Source organism: Myotis daubentonii, chromosome 3 (assembly GCF_963259705.1).
Source record: "Myotis daubentonii chromosome 3, mMyoDau2.1, whole genome shotgun sequence".
NCBI classification, from domain to species: Eukaryota; Metazoa; Chordata; class Mammalia; order Chiroptera; family Vespertilionidae; genus Myotis; species Myotis daubentonii.
In genome coordinates, this window is record NC_081842.1 from 183,205,937 (window position 1) to 183,230,842 (window position 24,906).

Genomic DNA, 24,906 nt, shown 5'->3' on the forward strand with positions numbered 1-24,906 from the left:
CCTGGCAAAGTATCAAGAATTATCATAAACTTACAGTAATTAAGACAAAGTGGTATTGACAAAGGTATTACAAACCCAAACATACACAGAATTTGATTTTATTATAGAGAAGTAATTTTAGTTCAAGGTAAAAGAAGAGATTTTTCAACACGTGGTACTGGGACAATTAGCTAACTTTAAGGAAAACGTTAGATTCTTACTTCAGTCTTTAACCATGTTGGTTACACATCTATGAGAAAAGTAAAAGTACACAACTCCTAGAAATTTACATAGCAGAGTAACTTTTTTAAGGGTAGGTAATATTTTTAAAACAAGACACAGACAAATCATAAATAGATTGACACATTCAGTTGTCCTTGAGTTCCGTGGAAGTCTTTTGGACAGGACTGGTGTCATGGGCACCAGAAAAGTCCCATGATTAATGCTATGCTTTCACCATCTCTAAACTCTCATTAATTTTATCTTTGAACTTGCGTTTTATAAGCAAAGTCTGACAGGACAATGGGGTATGGATGTGAGCAAACAAGATACATGCAATATAAATGTCCATCACTATTCCTTGCCACTCAATTTGCATACAGTGTATGTGATGCCCCATGAACTCAGAATTCAGGCAGACTGGAGATGCCTGGGAGTTCAGCAAGACTCAAAGCAAGTACCAGGAAAGCATGTTATATATGCAACTGAGTAACCAGGGTGCTGACAGCCACGAGAAACCACACTTTCCTCAAACCAGAACTTGCTTCAAACACAGAAAAGAGACAATGGCTTTCTAAGAAATACCAATGACCAAGGAATCTTATCCTATCCTTCCTTACTTGCGTAACTTCCCTATACTACCCAACCACTGACACTGAAATGATACAGAAGGAAAAGGAGACAGGGCTCTCCACAGTTCCTTTTCTCTTCAGTCCTTCCTTACTCCCAGTAAGCCAATGGAGTAAGTACTGGTAGGAGGTATATGTATCAAGAAGTGAAATAAAAACAGTTGCATTAATTTTGGACAGCATTTCCACTGTTCTGGTTAAGAACAAAATACAGGAGAGCCGGGGCAGGGCGGGGGGAGGGAGGGCGGGTCGGAAAGCGAGGCCCACGCCTGTGCATCTAGTGACTAGAGGTAGGTACCTACCTCTCTCTGAGCTTCTGTTTCAACTGCAATGAGTGGCTCTCCAGGGTGTGGGCCACTTCTTCCAGGGGTTGGTGGAGAAGAAGCGCAAGGGCACCGAGCTTCTCTTAAAGATGCAAAACCAGCGTGGCGGCCGCATTGTCCTCCAGGACGTGCTGAAGCCTCCCAAAGTGAGTGGGGTGAAACTCAGGACGCCGTGGAAGTCGCCCTGGCCTTGGAGAAGAACCTGAACCAGGCCCTTGTGGAGTTGCAGGCCGTGGGTTCTACCCATGCAGACCCTCAGCTCTGTGACTTCCTGGAGAACCACCTCCTGGATGAACAGGTGAAACTCATGAAGAAGATGGGCGGCCACCTGACTCACCTCCACAGGCTGGCCGGGCCCCAGGCTGGGCTGGGCGAGTATCTCTTTGAAAGGCTCACCCTCAAGCTCTCCTAGGAGCCTTTGGAGCCCAGAGGGTCCCCTCTGTGTTCCCATGGTGTCTGGCTTTTGCCTGGGCCTCTCCCAGAAACCACTAGCCATTCTTTTAACCACCCTGGAGCCTTCTCCCAGGCATTGGACCAAATGGAAAGAGTAAAGCTGTTTGCAGCAAAGAAAAAATAAAAAGAATCCAAGCTTTTGGCCATGGCCAGGTGGTTCAATTGATTAGAGCGTCGTCCCGATATGCCGAGGTTGAGTGTTCGATCCCTGGTCGGGGCACATGCAAGAAACAACCAGTGAATGCATACTTAAGTGGAACAACAAATCAATGTCTCTCTCTCTCTTTCTCCCTTCCTCTCTAAAACCAATCAATAAAAAGCGAGCTGGTTTGGCTCAGTGGATAGAGCATTGGCCTATGGACTGACGAGTTCCATTCTGGTCAAGGGCACATGCCTGGGCTGCGGGCTCGATCCCCAGTAGGGGATGTGCAGGAGGCAGCCGAGTGATGATTCTCATCATTGATGTTTCTATCTCCCTTTCTCCCTTCCTCTCTGAAATCAATAAAAATATTAAAAAACAAATAAAAGCAATCAATAAAAGATAAAAAATATAAAGGAAATTTTTAAAAAGAACAAAATACATATCATGTATGAGCTACTAAAAACAAATGTGTAATTTTCATGATTTTGAATACAAGTTAAATGCTTTTACATTTGCATTTAAAACTGGCATTAAAAATATAAAGATGAATGGGAAAATTCATACTAGTAATTTAAAATTTTTATTTTTATTTACTTAAGGATGACATCAAATAGCAAATTAAAAACACCATAATAAGTTGAGAAAAAGACTGTGGAAGAAAGAAAAAAGCTTCACATTTTAGTACCTTTAATGCACTTTTCCCCTGCTTTTTTAAAAAAAGTTATTGATTCTTTTCTTTTTTGTTTTCATTTTGAGAGAGAGAGAGAGGAAGAGGGAGAGAAAAAGAGAGAGAAGTGAGAGAGATTTGTGTTCTAATTGTTTATGCATTCATTGATTGCTTCTTGTATGTGCCTGGCCTGGGAAGCCAACCAGCAACCTTGGTGTATTGGGACGACATTCTTACCGACTGAGTACCCGCCCTGGCTTTTCCTGCTTTTTGAACAAAAAGCCACACATTCATTTTGCTTTGGGCCCCACAAATTACATGGTCAGCCTTGCTTATAAATTCCCTATATCCCTAAACCAGCTTGATTTAATTGCCTATTGTTTGCTAACAAGAGTCCTAACTAATTTGAAAAATGTAATTTGAACTTGCTGGGGGTTTTAACTTTATACATTGCTCCAACTAGTATATGAAATGAGCAGAAGTGTGATTCAATGTAAAGAACACGGCTTTTATAGATGCCGAAGAGAGGCTCAGAGAATTTCACTCAGTTGGACAAAGTCACATACGTTCCAAGGAAAGGATCTGAGATGTGACTCTGGCTCATTGTGACTCTAGGTCCAGCACGTTTGCCGGAACATGCTGAATGCCCTGTTCAATACGGTGGCCACGAGCCACCTGTGGCTACTGAGCCCTTGAAATGTGGCAAGCGCAACTGCATTTTCGACACCATTTCACCTTCAGTCATTTTCATTTAAACAGGGTGGCTAGTGCTCCTGCACCGGACGGCACGGATGCAGAACTTGTGCCCTGCTCTGCACCATGGGCGTGGCAGATGCAGCGCGTGCCCGTGGAGGGGCTGAGTGCTCACTGGCTCCGCGACAGTCTGGCGCATGGTAGGTGCTCAACAAATGGCAGCTCAGCGATTTCATGGGTGCTCGGGCCCAATTTCTATGGATGAAATATCTAGGCCCGAAGGATGGAAAGGGAAGCCGGAGGTGACACGAGAGAGCCCACCACATGAGAGTTACTCTAGCCCATCTGCTGAGACAAACATCGGCGAGGACCGGCCTCAGCGGCGGTCAGCACAGCCCCTTGGTGACTAACACTCGCAGGAATCCAGGCCGGCCGGTCTCGGTGTCCACAGAGAACCTTCCGGGAAGGCCCAGCCTATAGTGAGCCCAGGAGACCTGTCCGGGAGGATTTTAAGGCGCCTCTGGTATGTCTCTGGAAAGCAGCCAACGAACCCAGAGCTGTCATCACCATAAACCCAGCTGGGGACTCAGACAGCTCAACCTAAACTCATTTTGATACTGAGTGGAAGGGGTGAGGCCCCAGGCCCGCCGCCACTCCAGCCCACGGATCCACTGCGGGTTCCCAGACCAGCTCTGCCCCTCCAGCCTGGGCCCCTTTTTCCGAACAGGCTTTCCTCTCGCCTCCCCCTTGACCAGCCCTGTGCTGGATTAACTCCTGGCTTACTCAGGGCTCTGACGAAATGACCCCTCCTCTGGGAAGCCTTCTTACACTCACCTCCCGGGCTGAGTTGGCTCCTCTGCTGGCCCTAGAGAATCATTAATCATCAACAAAGAAATGGACCCTGCTCTCTCCAGCCTGCTCAGCCTGCACAGAGAGCTGCCTGGTGAGAAACAGCTCGAGGCAAACTCACTTCTGCAGAGTGGGGCGCCTGCGCCTGTGAGCCGTGATTCGGGGCCATTTTCTCTTCTCTGCCCGTAGCATCTTATTCTGTGCGGCACAAGTCTCCCGAGGAACACCTTCCAGGCTTCCTGCTACCCATCAGTTCCAGCCGCTCTGCAGGGCAACTCCTTGATTCTTGGGGTGCTCCCCTAGTCCCCCCAATATACACTCCAACTTTGAGGATGACCCATCAAAGTGTTTTCAGATGACATGGGAGCACAGAGACTTCGGTTTATTCACATAGATTTTCTTAAATATATATTTTTATTGATTTCAGAGAGGAAGGGAGAGGGAGAGAGAGAGAGAGAAACATCAATGATGAGAGACAGTCATTGATCGGCTGCCTTCTGCACGTCCCTACTGGGGATCGAGCCCGCAACCTGGGCATGTGCCCTTGACTGGAATCGAACCTGGGACCCTTCAGTCCGCAGGCCAATGCTCTATCCACTGAGCCAAACCTGCTAGGGCCACATAGATTTTTATGTCCTTATCAAAGTCATTTATAAGGGAACTGGAGTTTATCCCCAAGTGGCCATGGGTGAAAGCACCGGAGTTAGTGGAAGGAGAAGAAGAGGGGGTGTTGTATCTGGGGTAGTCAGGGAAGGCTTCAGGGAAGATGGGGCATTTGACCTGTGACTTTAGAGACAGAGGGAAGAACATTCCAGGTAGAGGGAATAGCATGGGCACAGGTGTGGAGGCCTGAGAGAGGGTATAGGGCTCAAGCAACTAGAAGTCACTGGGTGTTATAGAAGTGAAAGGGCGAGACCTCAACCTAGAGGCCTTGGTGCCCAGCGCTCCCCGTGATTGGTCCTGGTGTTCCCCGTGGCGGGCTCCCGCCGGCCCGGCCAGTCCCCGCCCGTCTCCGGCACCAGCGCTGGGTTGGCTGCCCCCGGTCTAGTTTCCTGCCCGGGAAGGCCGAGGGCCGTGGAGAGGGGGCAGGCCCGGGGCTCTGGGAGAGCAGGGGCAGCACGAGCCCCCTCCAGCAGGGGAACGGCGCCCCGGGCTCCTGGGTGCTGGGGAGTGGCCTGCGGCCTTCGGGGAGGGACGCCTATCGAGGGGCGAGGACTGCGCCCTCCATCTTGCCCTGGGTCCTCCATTTGTGGGCAGAGCCATGTGCTCGGCCGGGCTTCTTCCCGGAGGCCCAGGCCGCTGCTGGCCACGCCCAGGATTTCTCTGGACTAACCAATGACAATCAAGGGAAGTGCACGCCATCACTATGACCACATCCTGTGTAACAAGACCCGACTCGCGCCTGGCCAATCGGCGGGGCCCACAGTCCCCTCCCCTGCCCTTACTATAAAACCCACAATCCCATCAGGCTTCGCTCTCTCTGCCACTGGGCTTACCGATGCATCGGTGAGTGTGGTCGGGGAGCTGAACTAGTTCGAAATGAAGGACTCTTTGCTTTTGCATCGGACTGGCTGGCTCCCTGGTGGGCTCTTGGGAATCTTGAAATCTGGGCATAACAGAAGCTCGAGGTATGATGAAAGGGAGAGGGTGGTAGGCTGGAGAGGTGAGCAAATGCAACTCCTTGAGGACCTCAAATACTTCCCTAAGGAGCAGGGATTTCATCTTGGAGGCTGGAGTATTCCAAAGTGAGTTCTCCAAACACCTGCCCATGGAATTCTCTGCTCCAGAAGAGGGCTGGGATTCTGTGTCCCTCACTCGGAGACTTCCTCTAAAATATGTTAGTAGTAGAGGCCCCGTGCACGAAATTTGTGCACAGGTACAGTCCCTAGGTCTGGCTGGCGATCGAAGCGTGAGAGTCTGGCATGGAAGGGCATGTCCCAGCTGACCTCTGGGCCCTGGGCAGCACCTGGGCTTCCAACCCCCCCCCCCCACCTGAGTCTTTGGGTCCCTGCCGGACTCCCTCAGTGCCTGGGAGCCAGGCGGTACCACTGGCCACCCTGCTCGCACCCGCCTTGGCCTGGCGCCACCCGTTCACCTGCTCCACTATCCCGCTGCAGTCCTGCTCTCATCGGGGGCCCATTGGGACAGGATGCACCTCACTGCCACCCGCTGCCAGCGCCACGTTGCTGATGCCTGCCATGTTCCACACCACCCCTTGGTGGTCAGCACACGTCATAATGAGTGGTCAAATTCTTGGTCGAACTCCCGGTAGAGGGGACAATTTGCATATTAGGCTTTTATTATATAGGATTGTAAAGGCTCTGCTAAAACGAATAGTAACTACATGTGAATGTCTGCACGGCGCCAGGCAATGCTCTTAGCACTTTGCATGTTTCACCATATTTAACCCACATCACAACCCTACAAATGCAGTACTGTGGTATTATTCCTATTTCATAGAGAGGTTAAGAAATTTGCCCAAGGTCACACAGCTAGTGAAGTGGTAGAGCTAAGATCTGAACTTGAGCAGTCTGACTTGGAGCTGTTCTGGAATAAAGAATCTGCTTAACTTTGTTTCAGCTAGCATTCCTCAACTTGCTTTTAATTATGGGGGGGGGGGGAGGAGAAGCTGCATATCTTATAATATTATAAGGCAACTGATTCTGCGGGAAATGGGGAACTGTTGAAGGGTTCTTATCCTGGAGCCTTTCAATGTCGTTTGCGAATATCCTTAGTGAGCTCATTACCAGTCACTGGCTCATTAGTGTGCGTCAGTCCTGTCTTAGAACCTCCACTTTCTTCTACGCTCCCTGAGGGCAAGGACTCTGTCATTCATTGCTGTGTCCCAGTACCCAGAGGAGTGGCATGAGATGGTGCTAAAAGAACATGGTTTGAGTGAATAGTCATTTCCTCGGTTAAGGACAGTGGGAGCAACAAAAAGAAAGGCCTATATTCTGGGAAGCAGGTGGTGGCTGAGTCCACGTGGGAGGCACGGAGGCAGGAACAGTGGTGCGGGCACCGTGGGAATCGTCTTGGAGTTCAAGTGGAAAGCAAGACTTCATGGCAAGACTAAAGGCCATTTGATCTTAAATGCAAATGCAAATATCTACTCAGAATGTTTTCTCTTCTTAGGCAGTAACTAAGCCACCTGGTTAATTGGAAAATGAGGCATTTGTTGGAGTTGAAGGTATATTAGAAAATTCTTGGTTTTAAGAGTTGGAGTTGGAGGGAAAAATAAAACTCAGACTTGTAGCTACTCCACCCTCACACCCCTAAAGCTACTGGCAAGGAATAGAGGCTTTGGAAGGTTGGCTTGTTGAACTGAGGGGTTCTTAGAAAGCACCGAGCCAATTTCTCCAATTCTAAGGGTGGCAAGACAGAGGCCCAGAGAGGGCAACGTCACAGAGCTGGTTAAATTGGGACTAGAATCTGAGGGTGCCCTCCCAGTCGGGAGCTCTGCCCAGGCTTCAGGGCCTGCACCCTACCCCCCTCCGCCTAAGCCACCAGCAGCTCCCTGTGCCCACCACCCCGTCCCCTCCATCCATCACCCCTCCACGCCCTCTGTCAGGGGACGCAGCCCTTTTGCACACCACAGACTGTGCTCGCTGCTGTGTCTGACTGCCCCTGATGAGATTACAGATTCCTGGTAAAATAGACCGGAGTTAATTCCCGCTGGCTTTAAAGGGCAGGGCAGGCCACAAGAAATAGCAAAAAGCAAACCTTTCTCTAAAATGCTAAATGTAGGTGATAATCCCTGTTCAGCACGTTGCAGTTCACCACCGCTGAATTTCACAAATATTCTCTGGAGGGGAGGTGGCACCGGCCCTAATAAAGTAGATGCGGTATTACTGTGCCTATTGTATGGATGGGGAAACTGAGGCATGTGAGCTTAAAAGGCTTGTCCAGGGATACACAGCTAGTAAGTGGCGGAGCTGGGACTTGAATGTAGGTCCCTGGGCTCTGTCATCTTTAAAAATAATAGGGCCTGAGAACCGACAGAGGTCTTAGCTTGGGCTTACAGCAGCCCTCGAGGAAGCATCACAGCAAGTGGCAGGGCCGGTTTGAACCCAGGTCCACTGGCCTCACAGCCCGCAATCCCCACACTTCAAAGGCTAAGCACCTGTGAACCCATCTGCTTGTGCATGCGGTGAAAGCCACACCAACGTTGGCCTGAATTCCGCTCTGCTACGTGCCAGCTCTATGACCTTGGCCCAGGGACCCAGTCAAACGAAGGTCGGCCTCCTAGGCTGCCAGGATGATTCCCTGTGAGTCACACAGGTAAGGCAGCCAGAGCAAGTCAGCACACAGCACATGCGCGTGACTCAACCTCTCTTTGCCTCAGTTTCTCCATCTGTAAAATGATAGGTATTGTACTTACTTATTGGGATTGGTGCTTACATTAAATGTGCTCATACAAGCAATGTGCTTCTAGAATAATACCTGGTGCGCAATAAATGCTTTATTAATGTTATCGGTTACTTGGCAGTGAGCTAGTATCCTATTGCCTTGCCTTCAATTCTTTCTGGAATGGCGTGGGGGTAAAAATCAAAGCAGCCAAGCAAATGTTCCTCTCATTCCTCCCACCAGTCCCTGGTCCCCTCCCCTGTATAAGAGGAGCACTTGGCTTTGAGGTCCAAGCCCCCAGACCACGTGGCCTGCTCTAATTTCCCAGGCCCTAATCTGCTCCCGGCTCCTAATGATGCAGCTGGTAATAGGATTGTGGCTTCCCTCTGGGGCAGCCACTCAGGCCATGGCCGAGTGGCTGGCAACTGGTGCTTAGCAACCCTGACCGCCTGCCTGCTGAGGAGCCAAAGCCCCCAGCCAGGACCCTGTGCCCCCGGCTGGCCTCACGTGCATGGAATGGTGCTGTGCCCGGTGCCAGCAGGCTGGGCTCACCATGGTGCCGGGTGCCATCCTGGCACGAGGGAGGGATGTTTGTAAGCGGAACGGACTGCTCGTCCTGTCTGTGCTGTCTGTCACCGTGGGCTGCCTCCTCGGCTTCTTCCTGAGGACCCAGCGCCTCTCACCACAGGTCAGCCCCCGGGGCATCACGGGGTCCTCCTCTAGGAGGGGGTGTGGGCCTGAGGGGTCCGAGGGTCGCATTCCCCCTCCACGGCTCCCCGATAACAACTCCGTGGGTGAGTCACTCTGCCTCTCTGGGTCCCAGTTTTCTCATCTGTAACATGAGTGTGAAAAATAAACTATAGGACTAGAGGGACATCCAATAAAACGGCCGAGCAAGTGGTTACAAACTGGCATCGCCAGATGAATGGAGGCAAGGGTGCCTCATTAGCATAACCGCGGGGCTAAGAGCTGTGGGATCAATGATTCTCTGTCATCATTGATGCTTCTCTCTCTCCCTCTCCTTTCCTCTCTGAAATCAATAAAGATATATTTAAAATAGTGGCCCTGGGAATTGGGCCACTATTCCTGTAGTAACACCGTGAAGCCACCTTCAGTTATTTAGGAGGAAGCATGGACTCTGGAGGCAGAGGAAGCCTGAACTTGGACTCTCCTAAGAAGTGGCTGTGTGGCCCTAGGCAAAATCTTATCTCCTTTTTGGCCTCAGTTTCCTCATCTGTAAAATGGAGCGGGGGCGCTATGTGTCACTAGAATTGTTGGGGAGTAAACAAGGATCCATCAGTGCCTGGCATATCGTGGGTGCTTACTGAGTGTTACCTCCCTCCCCCCCCCCCCCACCTACCTGTCTACGTGCTACCTACATCAAGACCATCTCCTGTTCCAAATCTTAGACAAATTCTTCCAGACCTGGCCATATCTGAAATCTTACTCTCCTCCCCACTCCCCCCGGGGCTCACCCTCCACTGTAACCCTGCTGCCGGCTGTCTCACTTCAGAGCCATTTGTGTAAAGTCTATTTCCCCATCAGACTTCAACTTGCTGAATATCACATGGGCTTTTCTTGAATCAAAATGTGAACTTAGGTCAGTGCTTATCACAGAACGAACCCTCAACTATTTGCTGAATTAAACTGGCAATGGCACAAACCATCTGCTATCTACTTTCTTTAATTTTCCTCAACATCAAAACTATCTTTCCTGCAGGAAGATTATTTTGTGAAAACAAGTTGGAATGCTTATTATGAAAAGCCAAACTCATCTGGGGCCTCCTTTGCGAAAGCTGCCTTCCCCATCTGTTTGGAAATGCAAATATATTCCCATCGGAATTAACCTGCCAGATAAACTGAAGGAAGGATGTGGAATCTTAGAACAATTATTTGGCAGAAATTGGCTTTCTCAGCATCTTACTTTGAAATCCAGGAGTTTGTTTGACCTCTGCCTGTGATTCAGTAACCAAGCCCTTCTTATTTTGTAAGCTTATGCAACAGGCAAAAAAATTATAAACAGTTTACAAATAGAAAGTCCTATTTCAGAAAACAATCTACAAGATTTATAATTTGTAATATTATTGAAATAAGTATCTCATTTAAAAATATGATCATTTTGAGAGTTCCAGTTAAACATGGTGAATTTACAACTGCACACATTTTCCTTTCCTTCCTGGATTCTACCAAAATTATAGTAATGGAATTTTTTAATCCTCACCTGAGGATATGTTTTTATTGATTTTTTTAGAGGGAGAGGAAAGGAGAGAGAGAGAGAGAGAGAGAGAGAGAGAGAGAGAGAGAGAGAGAGAGAAACATTGATATGAAGAGAGAAACATTGATATGGGAGAGAAACATTGATCAGTTGCCTGTCTCCCGCACACCCCATGACCAGGTGTCCAACCTGCAGCCTAGGCATGTGCCCTGAGTAGGAATAAAACCTGCAACCTTTCGGTGTGTGGGACGACAATGCTCCAACCACTGAGACCCCCCCCCTGCCCCACCCCCCGGGCCAGGGCTAAATCTTTTCTTAAGCTCTTTGAAGATATGAGAGAAGATATAGTGACTATAAAATGGAGTGGGATGCAAAAAGAAAAAACAATCCAAGAACAAGAAAGAGCTTTTGGAAATTAAAAATAGATGAGCCAGGATTAAAAGGTCAATAGCTGGGATAAAGTTGCAGAAATCTTCCAGAAAGTAAAACAAAAAGAGATGGAAACAGATAAAGAAAATTAGAATGCCCAATATCCAACTCTCTGAGAGTTTTAGAGAGCACTAAGAGAAAAAGGGGAGACAAAATTCACAGAGAACACAAGAAGGTTTGAAAGGTAATATTTCACAAGAAGAAAGTGTACCTAAAATAAAAAGGTATTGTCAAGATTACAGAAACCTGTTAAAAAGAAAAAAAATGATAGGTATGCATACACTACTAGTATGAATTTTTTAAAAAGAAAGAGGAAAACCTCATACCATAGTTTATCACTTTAAAAATTACAGAAAATTGGAGATAAACAGATGATCCTTAAATGGTTCTGTGGGAATAAAACAAGTCTCATGTAGAGAATAGAAAGAAAGAGTAGCTCCAAACTTCTTCAGCAACACTGGAATCTAAAAGGCAAAATGTAAGTGCCTTTGAAATTTGAAGGGGAAATTATTTTATTTATTTATTTTTAATGAATTTATTGGGGTGGTATTAGTTAATAAAATCATATATGTTTCAGGTTGCAATTCTATAATACATCATCTGGATATCATATTGTGTGTTCACCATCCCAAGTCAAATCTCCTTGGAGGGGAAATGCTTTTAAACTAAGGATCTTATATATGGCCAAACTACTATCAGGGGTAAAGGTAGAATAAAGGCATTTTTACTTATATAAGGACTCCGAAGTTTCTCTCCCATTCACTCTTACTGAGAAAGCTACCAAAGGAGATGTTCCCGCAAAACAAGGAAGTAAACGAAGAAGACAAGAAATCCAGGAAAGAGGGGACAATACGCAGGAGAAAGTCCCAGAATGACAGCGAAGGCGAGGCCTAGAGAGCAATCTGCCCAAACGGGAATAGGGAGATGGAGAGCTCTTGAAGGGCACAAAGGGAGTGGATGTGCTTGAGTAACCGGAAAATACTCTTGTTGGGCCTTTTTATTTTTTATTGTGTTTTGTTTCAGTTGTTCGGACTTTATATATATATATCATTGATTTTTCACAGAGAGGAAGGGAGAGGGATAAAGAGTCAGTAACATCGATCAGCTGCCTCCTGCACACCCCCTACTGGGGATGTGCCCACAACCAAGGTACATGCCCTTGACTGGAATTGAACCTGGGACCCTTCAGTCTGCAGGCCAACGCTCTATCCACCGAGCCAAACCAGTTAGGGCTTGTTTGGACTTTTTAAAGAAATGTTGAAGCACTTGGAAGAAATTAGTGAGTGGTTCACAGAAAACAAATGAAAAATTAGTCAATTATTAACTGCAGGAAACTTAGGTCATACAAGAAAGGTTGTACAAAGAAGGTTCTAGCATATTACTTGGCTCAATAGTGACTATTAATTAAACCTTGACTATTAATTTAACCAAAAATTGTGATATAATGGTGAAATGGTAGGAGGAAAAGGGAATAAGTCTTCATGGCAGATGTCAAAAAGGGAAGTTAATAGATGTCAAAAAATATATCTAGAAATAGTATTATAACTGTATTATTTAGAAATAACAATACTAAGGAAAACATCTAAAGGAGTTGAGGGTGTTCAATCCTGGGAAGTTAGGTTGGGATAGAGATGGATGAGGAAGGGGCTGCCTTTTTATCATTATAGTGCTACTTAAATTAAAGAATAGACACATTGGTTAAAATTAATTAAACATACACAGCCATGATGGGTATATTTTTAAAAGTAGAATTTCTGTGCATTGGAAATGGTAGCAGAACGGGAGGCCTGATTTCAGGTTCTCACTGATGCTAACTCACTCTGTGAAGCAAGTCACCTCCCTGTCCTGGCTCAGCTTCCTCAAGTATAAAATGAGTCAGCTGGACTGAAAGATCTTTAAAAAACCCTTCTCGGCACCAAAATTCTAGGATTTGGAGCTTTTCAAATCAGCAGACCATTAACCAAGTGTTATGTTTGGCCTTTAAAAAAAGTTTCAAGTACAAAACTTTAATTTGGATGTACCAGCCTTTACCACAACTTCACCCTTTGATGAAAGTGGCCTCAAACTAGGTTGCCAGAAACAGCGAAACTGAACTAAATTAAATTTGAAAACAGCATACCCAGTTACATTTGAATTTCAGATAAGCAATATTTAGTATAAGTAAAAAAACAAACGTTAGTTGTTTATCTGAAATTCAAATTTTACTGGGCTCAGTAGTCCCCTCCCATTCAGTTGTCAGCATCTGGTCACAGGATCTGGAGACAGCTGATGGGGCAAGAATTTAGGCCCCTGACGCCAGCCGCATAGATAGGCTGGAACCAGCAGCCCAGGAGGAAAGCCCAGCATAGAACTCTCTCCAGTAGGGCTCTTTATACTGAGTGGCGTCTCACCAATTCAATCCAGTTCTCTTTCAGCATCTTAAATGTGAGACGTGCTGAGAGGGGCGCTGTGTGGGGAGGCAGACGATGGACCCAACACTGAATGAGAAACTGACTCAAGAATGCCATGGTCTGTTTCTGAGTCAGTGTCCTCATAAACTAAACGGAGAACTTCAGGGCGAAAACTGTGCCTATTTCATTTGTGGGTACCCAGTGCGATGCCCGGCACAGTAGGTGTGGAATGAATGTGTGAGCAGCATGCAGCCCAGCCCTTGTGCCTCCTAACATCTACGCCATGAGACCGATTTGTAGCGTGATAGGCAGTGAATGGGGCAGAGGTGGGGGAGAGCTATTATTTACTGTGATTACTGAACATTTACTCTCAGTCAGGCACTCTGCCCAATGCTTCATGTGCATCCTCTCATTTCAGCCTCCCAGTGACCCTATGAAGTGGTTATTACTCTTGGGTCACCGATAAGAAAAACTCCAAGCAGCTCGCTTACGGCCACACAGCTAGTTAGGAGGGGGCAGGGGACAAGTCTGTTTGGCTCGACAGCCCATGCGTCCTCCACGGACTCTGCTGTGCCCGTTGTAGACAGGAGAGTGCGAATGAAACAGTGCTTTGAAGATGATAAAGAACTGAGCAACTGGGGAGGGTTGGGGGGTGGGGCGTGGGGTAAGAGATCAACCGAAGGGCTTGTATGCATGCATATAAGCATAACCAATGGACATAAGACACTGGGGGGTAGGGGAGGCTAGGGGACTGTCAAGGGCGGGGGGGAAAAGGAGACATATGTAATACTCTAAGCAATAAAACAATTAAAAAGAAAAAAAGAACTGAGCAACTGTGACATCTGCAGCGCCGGCTATAACCTCAGCTCTTGCTGTGTTTTCAGGAAATTAGTTACTTCCAGTTTCCTGGGGAGCTCCTGATGAGGATGTTGAAGATGCTGATCCTACCGCTGGTGGTCTCCAGGTGAGGGCCAAGGCGTTTGGCCGGGAGGTCTGGGTAGGGAGGGGAGAGGATTCTGTTGGTTCTGTTGGTTCCCTGCTCCTGCTGTGAATGACTGGACTGCACCTGTGGGCCTGGGAGCCGTGTGATTGTGGGGCCTTCATGGGAGGAGTCTGTGGCACAGGCTGCTGGAGTCTAAGTCGTCCAGTGGCCCCAGTTATTTCAGTCCCATCCAATGGACCGTAACAAGTGATTGGGAGTTATCAGATGAGACCTGACTCCAAGGTAGCTCGGGGGCTCAGGGATTGCTTCCCAGAGGAGGGGTTCTTTATGGTGAAAGCAGCAAGGTGTGTGTGGGGGGGGGGGGGGAGGGAGATGGCATTGGAGACTCTCCCAGGGTGATATCCTAGCTCAGCTGTGCACTGAACTGGCTGTGTAACCTTGGACAGGTTGTTAAACTTCTCTGAGCCTCAGTTTCCTCATCTGTAAAATGAAAAATGACACCTACTCCCAAGCGTGATTGTGAGGACTCTATGAGGTTATATATTTGCATGTGCTAACTGTTCAGGGGGCTGGGTCCCAGAGTGTGAGGGAGGGAGGGCGGGGAAGATGAAGTTGGAAGGGGGCTTCTTGCTCAATCATGAAAGACCTTGAATGCCAGGCTACAGAATTCAGACTTCACCCGCAAGAGCGAGGGACACAGAGAATCACTGAGATCACCTGGCCCCTCTCGCTGGTGTGCTGGGTGACCCTGAGTAAGGCCCTGCCCCTTTCTTTTCCACATGTGTAGCGAGCTGGCTGCTCCATTTAGTATCGAAGAGCTCTGTGCTCTGAGGCCATGTGTTTGGAGTCCTCACTTCCCAGGACTTCTCTGCAGGGAGGGAATCAGATGAGCCTCTGAGTCCTGGGGGGTGCCGGGGTCCGACCCCAGCGGGTCCAGGGGTTCCCAAAGGCGTAGACGGAGTCGGAGAAGAAGGAAGGACACGGAGACAGTGTTCAGTTGATCAGCAGCCTAGCCAGGATCTCTAGCCCGGATCTCCAGAGAGGTTCTGCTTCGGATCTCCAGCGAGGTTCTGTAGCCATGTTCCCTCGCTAGGTTCTCCAGCCAGGTTCTGTCCAGGCTCTCCAGTCAGGTTCAGTGTCCAGGTTCCAGTCAGGTTCTCCTGCCAATCTCTGTAGTCAGGTTCAGTCCAGGATCCCTTGCCATGTTCTCCTGCTAGGCTCTGTCTCTAGGCTCCGAGGCCAGTCCCTCTCCAGGATCCTCTGGCATGCTCTCGCCAGCGAAGTTCTTCTGTCTCTAGGCTCCGTGTAGGTTCTGTCTTCTGAATTCTGTCTCCTGAGTTCTGAGTCTTTCTGTCTTGTTACAACTGTATTTATACCAGTTGATTCAATCCTATCAATCTCTATTACAAAGGTTAGGGCGTTTCTTATCTCCATTCCAGGGAGAAAAGATTATGTAGTTTAAGCATGATTGTTCGTAGTTAAAGGGATTAATTACCCGCCTGGCACTTAGTTGAGGGGTTTTATTCCCTCCCTAACTTCAGGGGGAAATCCCTACCTGCGGATTCAACCTTTCTCGGAGAGGTGACCTTGGTTAAAACACAGCGCCAAGAAGGTGAGCAAACATATTAAGAACCATATGCCATATATGCCAGGTCCCTTGAAACAGCAAGGATGGACCGGCTCCCGGCAAATTCCCCCTTTTTTATTTTTTAAAAGCAGGCATTAAAAAGAAAAACCTCAAATGCTCTTTTATATCCATTTTAAGAGACGGATTGGCGCTTTCCGCTATTACCTGAGTCATGATCTATCACCCCAGGGAGAGCTTGCCAATCCTGCACTTTCCCGGGGTGGAAAGGCTGCAGTGGGGTTAAGGATAAGGCTCCTTGGGCCTACCTTCTCCCATGCCTCTACATTTACCTTTCCGGCACCTTTCCTTCCTCAGAAAAGCATGGACATACTTCTTGTATAAAACGTTCTGTCTGACTGGGAGTAACCTTAACTCCTCTGCTAGCAAGCATATGTGTTAAAAGATCAATACGGAGTCTTTTTTCTTTAGACTCAGTATGGCACATCTTCTTAATCTAAGTTCTGTACTATCCACCTTCTTACCCTATTTATCCTCTATAGGGGGGTCTGTAGCACCCTGGTGGAGTCCTATCCGTCCCGAGCGTGGGGGTTTTCAAGGGGGGGGGGGGGCTTACCTAAGGGAATCCTGTTCCAGGGGTTCCCAAAGGTGTGGACGGAGTCGGCGAAGACTATCCACCCTCTTCCTACAGTGGAGTCTGATCCGTCCCGAGTGTGGGGTTCTCAATGAGGGGGGGGGCTTACCTAAGGGAATCCTGTTCCAGGCATTCCCAAAGGTGTGGACGGAGTCGGCGAAGACTATCCACCCTCTTCCTACGGTGGAGTCCGATCCGTCCCGAGTGCGGGGCGCTTACTTAGGGGTCCCTGTTCGGGCGCCAGATGCCGGGGTACAGCCCCAGCGGGTCCAGTGGTCCCCAAAGGTGTGGACGGAGTCGGCGAAGAGGGAAAGACTCGGAGACAGCGTTCAGTTGATCAGCAGCCTAGCCAGGATCTCCAGCCAAGTTCTGGTCTTGATCTCCAGAGAGGCTCTGCTCTTTATTGTCTTGTTACATCCGTATTTATACCAGTTGATTTTAATCCTGTCAATTTCTATTACAAAGGTTAGGGCGTTTCTTATCTCCATTCCAGGGAGAAAAGATTATGTAGTTTAAGCATGATTGTTCGTAGTTAAAGGGATTAATTACCCGCCTGGCACTTAGTTGAGGGGTTTTATTCCCTCCCTAACTTCAGGGGGAAATCCCTACCTGCGGATTCAACCTTTCTCGGAGAGGTGACCTTGGTTAAAACACAGCGCCAAGAAGGTGAGCAAACATATTAAGAACCATATGCCATATATGCCAGGTCCCTTGAAACAGCAAGGATGGACCGGCTCCCGGCAGGGGGGTGTGATGGGCTCTGTCCCCTGAGCAGGGTCATCAGCCTCCCTGCCCCACAGCCTCCCTGCTATTGAGGAATAAGACAGCTCCTCCCCCTTTCCCTGTAGTGTCATGGACATAATGCTCCCCAGTTCCAGAGGCCAATTAACGGTACCTTCGGTTACCCCCAGGGGAGCCTTGTTCAGCGTCTTGCTGGCAGCATTCAGGTCTCTCAAGACTCATTCTTCAAGGCTCTGCTGAAATGCCACCTCCCTCCACGAGCTATCCCAGACTCCTCAACCCATGCTGGTTGTTGTCTCCTCTTTAAGCATCCTCCGGGTCATTCGCTGAGTCAGCGAGTCTGTCAAATTTCCAGTGGCCTCCATGCTGCTGGGCCACTTGCTTTACATGAGCTCTCCCCAGCGGTCCATACACTTAACACAGCCCCTGATCACTCTCTTCCTCCTGCAATACTCTTCCCTATGGCCTGACACTCTCCTGGCTCTTTGCTTGCTCTCTGCCCCTCCATCCCAGTTTCTCGCCTTCTACTCGACCTCTAAATGTTGCCATTTCTTCGGCTTTTTCTAATCTGTCCGCATGGCTTTAATATCTCTCCAGTGTTGAGACCTGGAGTCAGGTCTCAACACAACCTCCCCCATAGAGATCTTCCTCCCCGTATTTTCCGCACAGCACTCATTAGACATTGTTATTTTACACGTATTCAGTTGACTGGTTTCTTTATCTCTCACTGGACCATAAACCCTGTAAAGGAGAGACAACATTCAGTTGAGGCTTCACTCTGGACCTAGCCAAACGCCTGGCACACAGTAGGTCCTCCTTAATACTTGTCAAGTGAATTAATGAAACCATTCAACAATTATGCATTGTGCTTTCTGGGCACTGGGCCCTGTACTGGGCGCTGCAGCTACAGAGATGAAGGAGGTTTGGTCCCTGAGGAGCTCACAGGCTGTGAGGGAGACTGATGAAATAGTCAGTTACGTGATGGCTGAATAAGTTAATGGAGGAAGCACAGGACACCCCCTACCCCTTCTTTCCAGTTGTATTACAAAATAAGGTGCAGGACTCTTATTAGGCACTTAATCACCCTTCACCGTTGACCACCCTTCCTGCCTCCTACTCTCCATGTGGACCCTAGAGTCAGACAGAATTGGGTTCCCACCCTGGCCCTGCCCTTTCCTAGCTGTGTGACCCGGGACAAGTCATTTAACTTAAAGAGAGATCCTGAAGTCAGCAAGTCAGGGTCTAGGTCCTAGGCCTGCTTGCACCACAAACCGTCCTGCGGCCTTGGCTGGGACACGCCTCACCTGGGCCACAGTTTACCCGGTTTACCCAGTGACTAGGGGCCCATCCAGCTGTTTGAATCGGGCTCTCGGGGGCCTGATCTCTCTTTCCACCAGACCCACGTGCTTTCTCGTGGCTGGAAATGCAATGTGGCATTAACTTGAGAAAAGCCAGTGTGTGTTCATACATTCCGTTTGTTTATTATACAGTTTGGGCTGGTGCAGAGCAACCGTGTCATTGAAAAAAAAGCAGTGCTTTAACATTTTCCTCCTAAGGAGAGCTAAAACTTCTTAGGGAAAAATGACACATTTCTGAGCCTCAGTCCCCCGCGTCCCTGAACCCTGCTTCCTTTACCTTCAACTGGTCTGTGATCCATCCATCCACCCATCGCCCACAGTTCCCTCAGCTCCTGCTCCAGCCAGCCCAGGGCTGGGCAGCATGGTCCCCATGGGGCAACCGCCCTGGTGCGGGGACTGTCACTCAGGGCTGAGCAAAACCACCAACGATGCTTTGAAAATTCAGATGCCAGGCCCCATGCCGGGCTCACTGAGCCAGACTGCCAAGGGGCCCAAGCAGGGGTTGGTTTTAAAAGTTCCACAAGTGTTCAAACGGTTAAGAGAAAAGCCAAACCCTGATGTCTTGGGCTCAGGCCTTCTGGCTGAAGCCAAAGAGCCTGGCGCGAGGGCTGCGGCTCTTCAGTCCCCAGGGGCTCCCGGCTGGAACCCAGGAGACCAGGGCTGTCTGTGGTGTGTTATGTGGAGATGCAGGGCACCTGGTCCATGCCCTGCAAAGGCTGCCACGAACACGGGTGTGCAGGATCACGCAGGTTATCAGCGTTGAGGGAGCACCCACGTGTGCCTGAGTGAAGATAGACTTTCCAGAGGAAGTGACGAGCCGTGGTGCTAAGTCAAAGCACAGAGGAGGAGGTCGCCCACAGGCACTGCCTGCAGAGAGTGGAAGCAGAGGGAGGGGGTTTCCTGAAACATCTCATCTGGGCCTTGGAGGAGCCTGGGGAAGCTTTAATAAGTCAGAGAAACATGTGACACCCGTAGTGGATCAGGAGCCTTGCTGGGTGTTCTGAGTACATTCTCCGATTTCATTCTCAGGAAAACCCTGCCAGGGAGGGGGTGCTCTCCCATTTTACAGGTCAGGTCACCGCGACTCAGATGGGAAGGGCCTTGGTTGGGTTCACATTTCTGGTGAGTGACCCCAAAGCTCCTGTTCTTCCCCCGGAGCCTCTTGCAGATTCTCAGCCACACCCGCCTGTGCTGTCTGCTCAGCGCTCGCCCTCATGGTGGCTTAGGAGCCACAGCTGGCTAGGGGAAGGTTGCCCTCAGCCGGCCTGCGGCGTGCCTGTCTGAGGTGGGGCTCCGGCCAGGTGCCGGTTTGCAGCAGATTGTAGAGAAAAGAGGCCCAGGAGCCGGAATGTGCCAGACTGTGGGAAGAGTGACTGAACTGGGCTCCGGCGAGGCCAGCTGGCCCCCCCTCCCTCCCCCCGGGCGTCCTTCCTCTGGAACAAAGTGTCTCTGCGGCTGTCTCCCTGCCAGATGGTGGGACCCTCCAAGGCAGGCACAGGATCTTTTCATCCCTCGCATCAGCCTCCACCAGCACCGCCCATACTTCTTTACACCTTTTCATCTCCCTCTGCTTGTGTATTAGGTTTCTGTCTCCTGCAAAAGTCGTTACACGGACCACCAGGTAGAGGTTAGTGCGAAGGACACAGGGGAATATGAACCTGACCCCGCCGTGTACAGTGATGTACATGGAGGGGTGATGGCGACTGGTCCTACCCCTCTGCAGGGGCAGTCCTTTTTGTAGCGCCACGAGTGGCTAGTCCAGGTAGGAATGAATACTGGTTTGTGTCTATGTCATTACTGTACAAACAACGGTGTCAGCACTCCATAAGGTGGCATGCCAGTTGTGACTGCAAATTCGGTTCACTAACAACACCGAGGGCACCCAGGGTTACCTGCAGCATCAACAGTGGAGACAGGTCATTGTCCATATGTATCAATGACGAAGAGCCGGGAGGATTTCGCAGACGGAACCTTGAGCTGGGTCTTGAACATGGAGTGGGCCTTGGCTGAGAGGAGAAGTGGGCATTCGTGGAAGGAGGAACAGCATGGGCAAAAGTGTGGAGGCAGAAAAGTCTGGCATGGGTGGGGACCAGTGAGGTGCCAGCCTGCTCCAGGGGCTTGGCAAAGGGAAGGGTGGCAGGTCCTCCTGGAAGAGGGTAGAGCATTTAGTGTCACGCGCATCAGGATCTGGGGCCCAGGCTTGCAGGTTATTGGAACTAGAAGCAAATGGTGTGTCCTCCCACTGCCTCGGAGCAATTGCACCGCAGACAGCCCTGGTTCCAGGTTCCAGCCGGGAGCCCTGGGGACTGGGGGCAGCAGCCCTCACGCCAGGCTCGGTCGCTCCAGCCAAAGGCCTGAGCCCAAGACATCAGGGTTTTGCTTTTTTCTTAACCATTAGAACACTTGTGGAACTTTTATTTACTTATTATTTATTTACTTTTTACATTCAACATTATTTTGTATTTATTAGTTTCAGGTGTACAGCATAATGATTAGACCATCATATACTTTACGAAGTGTTCCCCCTGGTATTTCTAGTACCCACCTGGCACCATTCATAGTTATTACAATTTTACTCACTATATTCCCTCTGCTGGACTTAATACCCCGTGACTATTTTGTGACTACCAATCTGTACTTCTTTTTTTTAAATAATTTTTTGTTGTTGAAAGTATTACATATGTCCCCCATTTCCCCCCATTGACCCTCTCCAGCCCGCCCCGACCCGCCCCCCCCCAGACTCTCATCCCCGCATTATCTGTGGCCATGGGCCATGCATATTTGCATACAAGGTTCCTAGTTGATTGCTTCCCACCCACCCACCCAACCCTCCCCCCATCTTCCTTCTGAGATTCCCCACTCTCTTCCAGGCTTCCATGTCTCTGGATCCACTCTGTTCATCGGTTTATTTTGTTCACTTGTGGAACTTCTAAAACCAACCCCTGCTTGGGCCTCTTGGCAGTCTGGCTCAGTGAGCCCGGCATGGGGCCTGGCATCTGAATTTTCAAAGCATCTTTGGTGGTTTTGTTCAGCCCTGAGTGACAGTCTCTGCACCAGGGCGGTTGCCCCATGGGGACCATGCTGCCCAGCCCTGGGCTGGCTGGAGCAGGGGCTGAGGGAACTGTGGGTGATGGGTAGATGGATGGATCATAGACCAGTTGAAGGCAAAGGAAGCAGGGTTCAGGGATGCAGGGGTCTGAGGCTCAGAAATGTCATTTTTCCCCCACAAAGGTTTAACTCTCCTTAGGGGGAAATTGTTAGAGCACTGCCTTCTGCCCTCTCCAAAGATAGTTCCCAATGTGGCTCTCTGCTTCATCAAGGCAGGAGTACGAGCCCTCACTCTCTCGTCTTCTAAGACAAAGTCTTATATAACGTAGTCACAGGAGTGACATCCCTCACCTTTGCCTTAAGCTATTAGAAGCACTCACACTCAGGGAGGGGACTTATACAAGGGTGTGGATCACTGGGGGTCACCTTAGGGTTTGTCCACCTTGCTCTCTCTCCCTGCACCTTCCTTCTCTCTACTGCCATTCCAAGAAAATCCAGAAATCCTGTCCTCCTTGTCTTTCAAAAGTCACCTCCACTCGTGCCCTTTTTCCCTGGGGTGAGTGGGGTGTGTGTGTGTGGGGGGGGGGGTCTCAGCTCTGACCAAATGGCTCATCCAGGAATTTCTTGTGAATGAGGATAACTCCCTTAGCATGAAAAGAATTCCGGAGAATATCAATTTTTCTCTTTCACAGGGACATCACAGGGTCTGGTACATAGTAGGTGCCTAATAAATGCTTATTAAGTGACTAAAGAGCAGTGGAAGTGGAATTTGGGGAAGTTTCACGACTAGCACTTGAACTGAGGATGTTAGGAGTTATCTTTTAAAGATATTTTGTACTTTAAAACATTATGTAAGCAAAGCAGAAACATTTTGGGGAACGGTGAGGCGGAGGGAGGTGGAGGGGGGAATCCTATTATCACACAACCCTAATTCTGCCACTGTTATCATTTCCCCTTTGTTTTATCATTCTTAGCAGTGAATGCGCCAGGCCCAGGTGTGGTCCTCAGCTGACCGGTTCAGAAGTTCTACCTTGTCTGAGCCTCTGAGCTGGTCACGCCTGTCCTCTGAGACCAAAGAAACCAAATGCCAATTGATCACAGAGATAAGTAAATGGCCAAGAACACAGATGCGCACAGCCTCAGGCCAGAGCATCCCTATAGGGTCACACTACTCGGGAACCCACTGGTTAAATCCGTTTCCTGGCAGGAAAACTCATTTAATTGTATAACCAACGTGACCCCAGGTTTGCCATTTTCAGTGAATTTCTGGGGTCCCACCTGGTAGAGTCCCACCATATGTGCATTTAACCCAAGTGACTTCAGTTACGACAAATGCTGTGGAAAGAGAGAAAAGGTGGCAGGAGCTCTTCCATTCGGAGCTATGCCCCAAGTGAGCGTACCGTGGGAGGTGGGTTTGCGTGGCACCAACCCAGCGCCAGTCCCTACCTGCCTCTCAAGGCGTGAGTATTTCCCTGCAGCCATTGTGATTCCAGGCTCTGAACAGGCTGTTTGGGTTTTTTGCCATCATGGCCTGTAAGGGTATGCCGACTGCTTCGGCTGGTGCACATTCCTAATCAAGCCACAGGGATGCCCTGCTCTGGCTCCTAGATCCCAAAGCGCTCAATCCTTAGTCATGCCCTGAGCTTAGTTCCTTGAGATTGAGCCCTGCGTCCCTTTTTCCTGCTCATAGGTTAGCCCTGGGGACCTTTAGTGCCCAGAGACCTTGGTATACCTGGACCCTAACTTCAAATCAGAGGGGCCAAGGGTTGGGATCTTCATCTCTTTTCTCTCAGAAGACCCCTGAGCCCCTCTGGCGAATTGAGGCACCTTCCTATAACTCTGCAGGTCTTAAGGGCTCCAGGCGGGGCACTTCCACCAAATCACTAAGTCTCCCCCTTTCCCTGCACAATGAGTGCCCTCTTAGCTTACAGTTGCCATTTGTAAAATTCTTCTAAAAACAAAATCAGCTTCAAGGAGACTTGCTGTCTCTAACTACAAATATAGGAGCCTCAGACAAAATTTAGAAAATTCTGCCTCTCATTACATCGGCATAGGAGCTAACAGCCTGATGGTTGGACCTGCAACAGCATGTCATGCCCTTGAACTAGGGTCCCTCTCCCACGGGAGGCGCTTGGATGGGTGCTGGGTGGTTTGCCACTCTCAGTTGTCTTCTCTGTGCCCCACTGCGGACGGGTCCCATGCTAATAACACCTTCTTGCGTTTGAAAAGTCAAGTCTATGGGGCCTGGGAGCCTTTCTTTCCCACTTTCGCCCAGTAATACCACTGAGCCCTTTTATTTTTTTAATTTCTTTTTTAAAATATTTTTATTGATTTTTATAGAGAGGAAGGGAGAAGGATAGAGAGTTTGAACCATCAATGAGAGAGAAACATCGATCAGCTGCCTTCCGCACACCCCTTACTGGGTTTTGAACTCGCAACCAAGTTACATGCTCTTGACTGGAATCGAATCTGAGACTCTTCAGTTCATGCATGGGTTGACACTCTATCCACGGAGTCAAACCGGTTAGGGTCCCTTTTCCTTTTAATTTTAACCCAAAGAGTATGGGCAACTCTCTGTTCCTTTATGTTTTGAGGGAATACTTACTGTTGCTTCTGCAAAAATAAGGCTATTTGCTCCTTTTGTCTTTTTCATTTAAAATGATGTCATAAGATTTGTCCTGCTGCACCCTCATCTTCGTGATCCTGTTCACTCTTCCACTCAGGGCTGGAACCCAGTTTGAAAAGCCCCTTCGCCTTCACTAGATATCTAGATGCTGCCGGGTACACTGTTAGGGCATCACTGTGCCCCAGGATTTTAGATTCACCTCAAGTTCTGTCATTTGCCACAGCCTTAGCCTCAGCCACCAAACAGACACAATGCCATCTGCAAGTTTACAGACAGGTGCTTGTGTGTGTGTGTGTGTGTGTGTGTGTGTGTGTGTGTGTGTGTGACCCATTATAACCCCACTGAGGCTGGAGTTCACATCTAATCCTTGGAAGTCAACGGAGCCTTGTTTTCACACATCCCCAGACCAGGGTGACACAGGGAACTAGGGGTGGGTCAAGTCAGCATCTGGATCCAACTAGGGCCTCCAATTCTCCACTTGCTTTTTGCCAAACCCTCCTCTCCCGTCATTCTTCACTTTCTTAAACCAGGCATCATTCAAGGAAAACTGAATCCATGTGTTTGTGATTCACTGAGGCTGAACATGGCAGAATGTTTTGTAAGCTCTATCTCTTAACAAAGAAATCCAAGTGCGTGTGT

General features: G+C 49.0%; 2 protein-coding genes across 4 annotated transcripts in view; both read left to right on the top strand.

Annotated features, from left to right (window-relative positions):
* The first annotated feature begins 510 nt into the window (after positions 1 to 510).
* Positions 511 to 1,969, top strand: LOC132229495 (ferritin light chain-like). The gene has a single exon (XM_059686094.1). It carries the CDS (start codon positions 1,158 to 1,160, stop codon positions 1,560 to 1,562), a length of 405 nt encoding a protein of 134 aa, XP_059542077.1. The 5' UTR covers positions 511 to 1,157; the 3' UTR covers positions 1,563 to 1,969.
* Positions 1,970 to 8,714: 6,745 nt separating this feature from the next.
* The window catches only part of SLC1A7 (solute carrier family 1 member 7), a 45,705-nt gene continuing 29,513 nt past the window's right edge, over positions 8,715 to 24,906 (top strand). For all 3 annotated transcript variants that reach the window (XM_059689546.1, XM_059689548.1, XM_059689547.1), the window contains exons 1-2: positions 8,715 to 8,986; positions 14,217 to 14,296. In XM_059689546.1, coding sequence (XP_059545529.1) covers positions 8,810 to 8,986; positions 14,217 to 14,296 — 257 coding nt within the window. In that variant the 5' untranslated portion in view covers positions 8,715 to 8,809. The remainder of the gene's footprint in view (positions 8,987 to 14,216; positions 14,297 to 24,906) is intronic.

Bases quoted from the DNA above. Each gene is read 5' to 3' on its own strand.
- LOC132229495 (XM_059686094.1), top strand. From the start codon at position 1,158: ATGAGTGGCTCTCCAGGGTGTGGGCCACTTCTTCCAGGGGTTGGTGGA.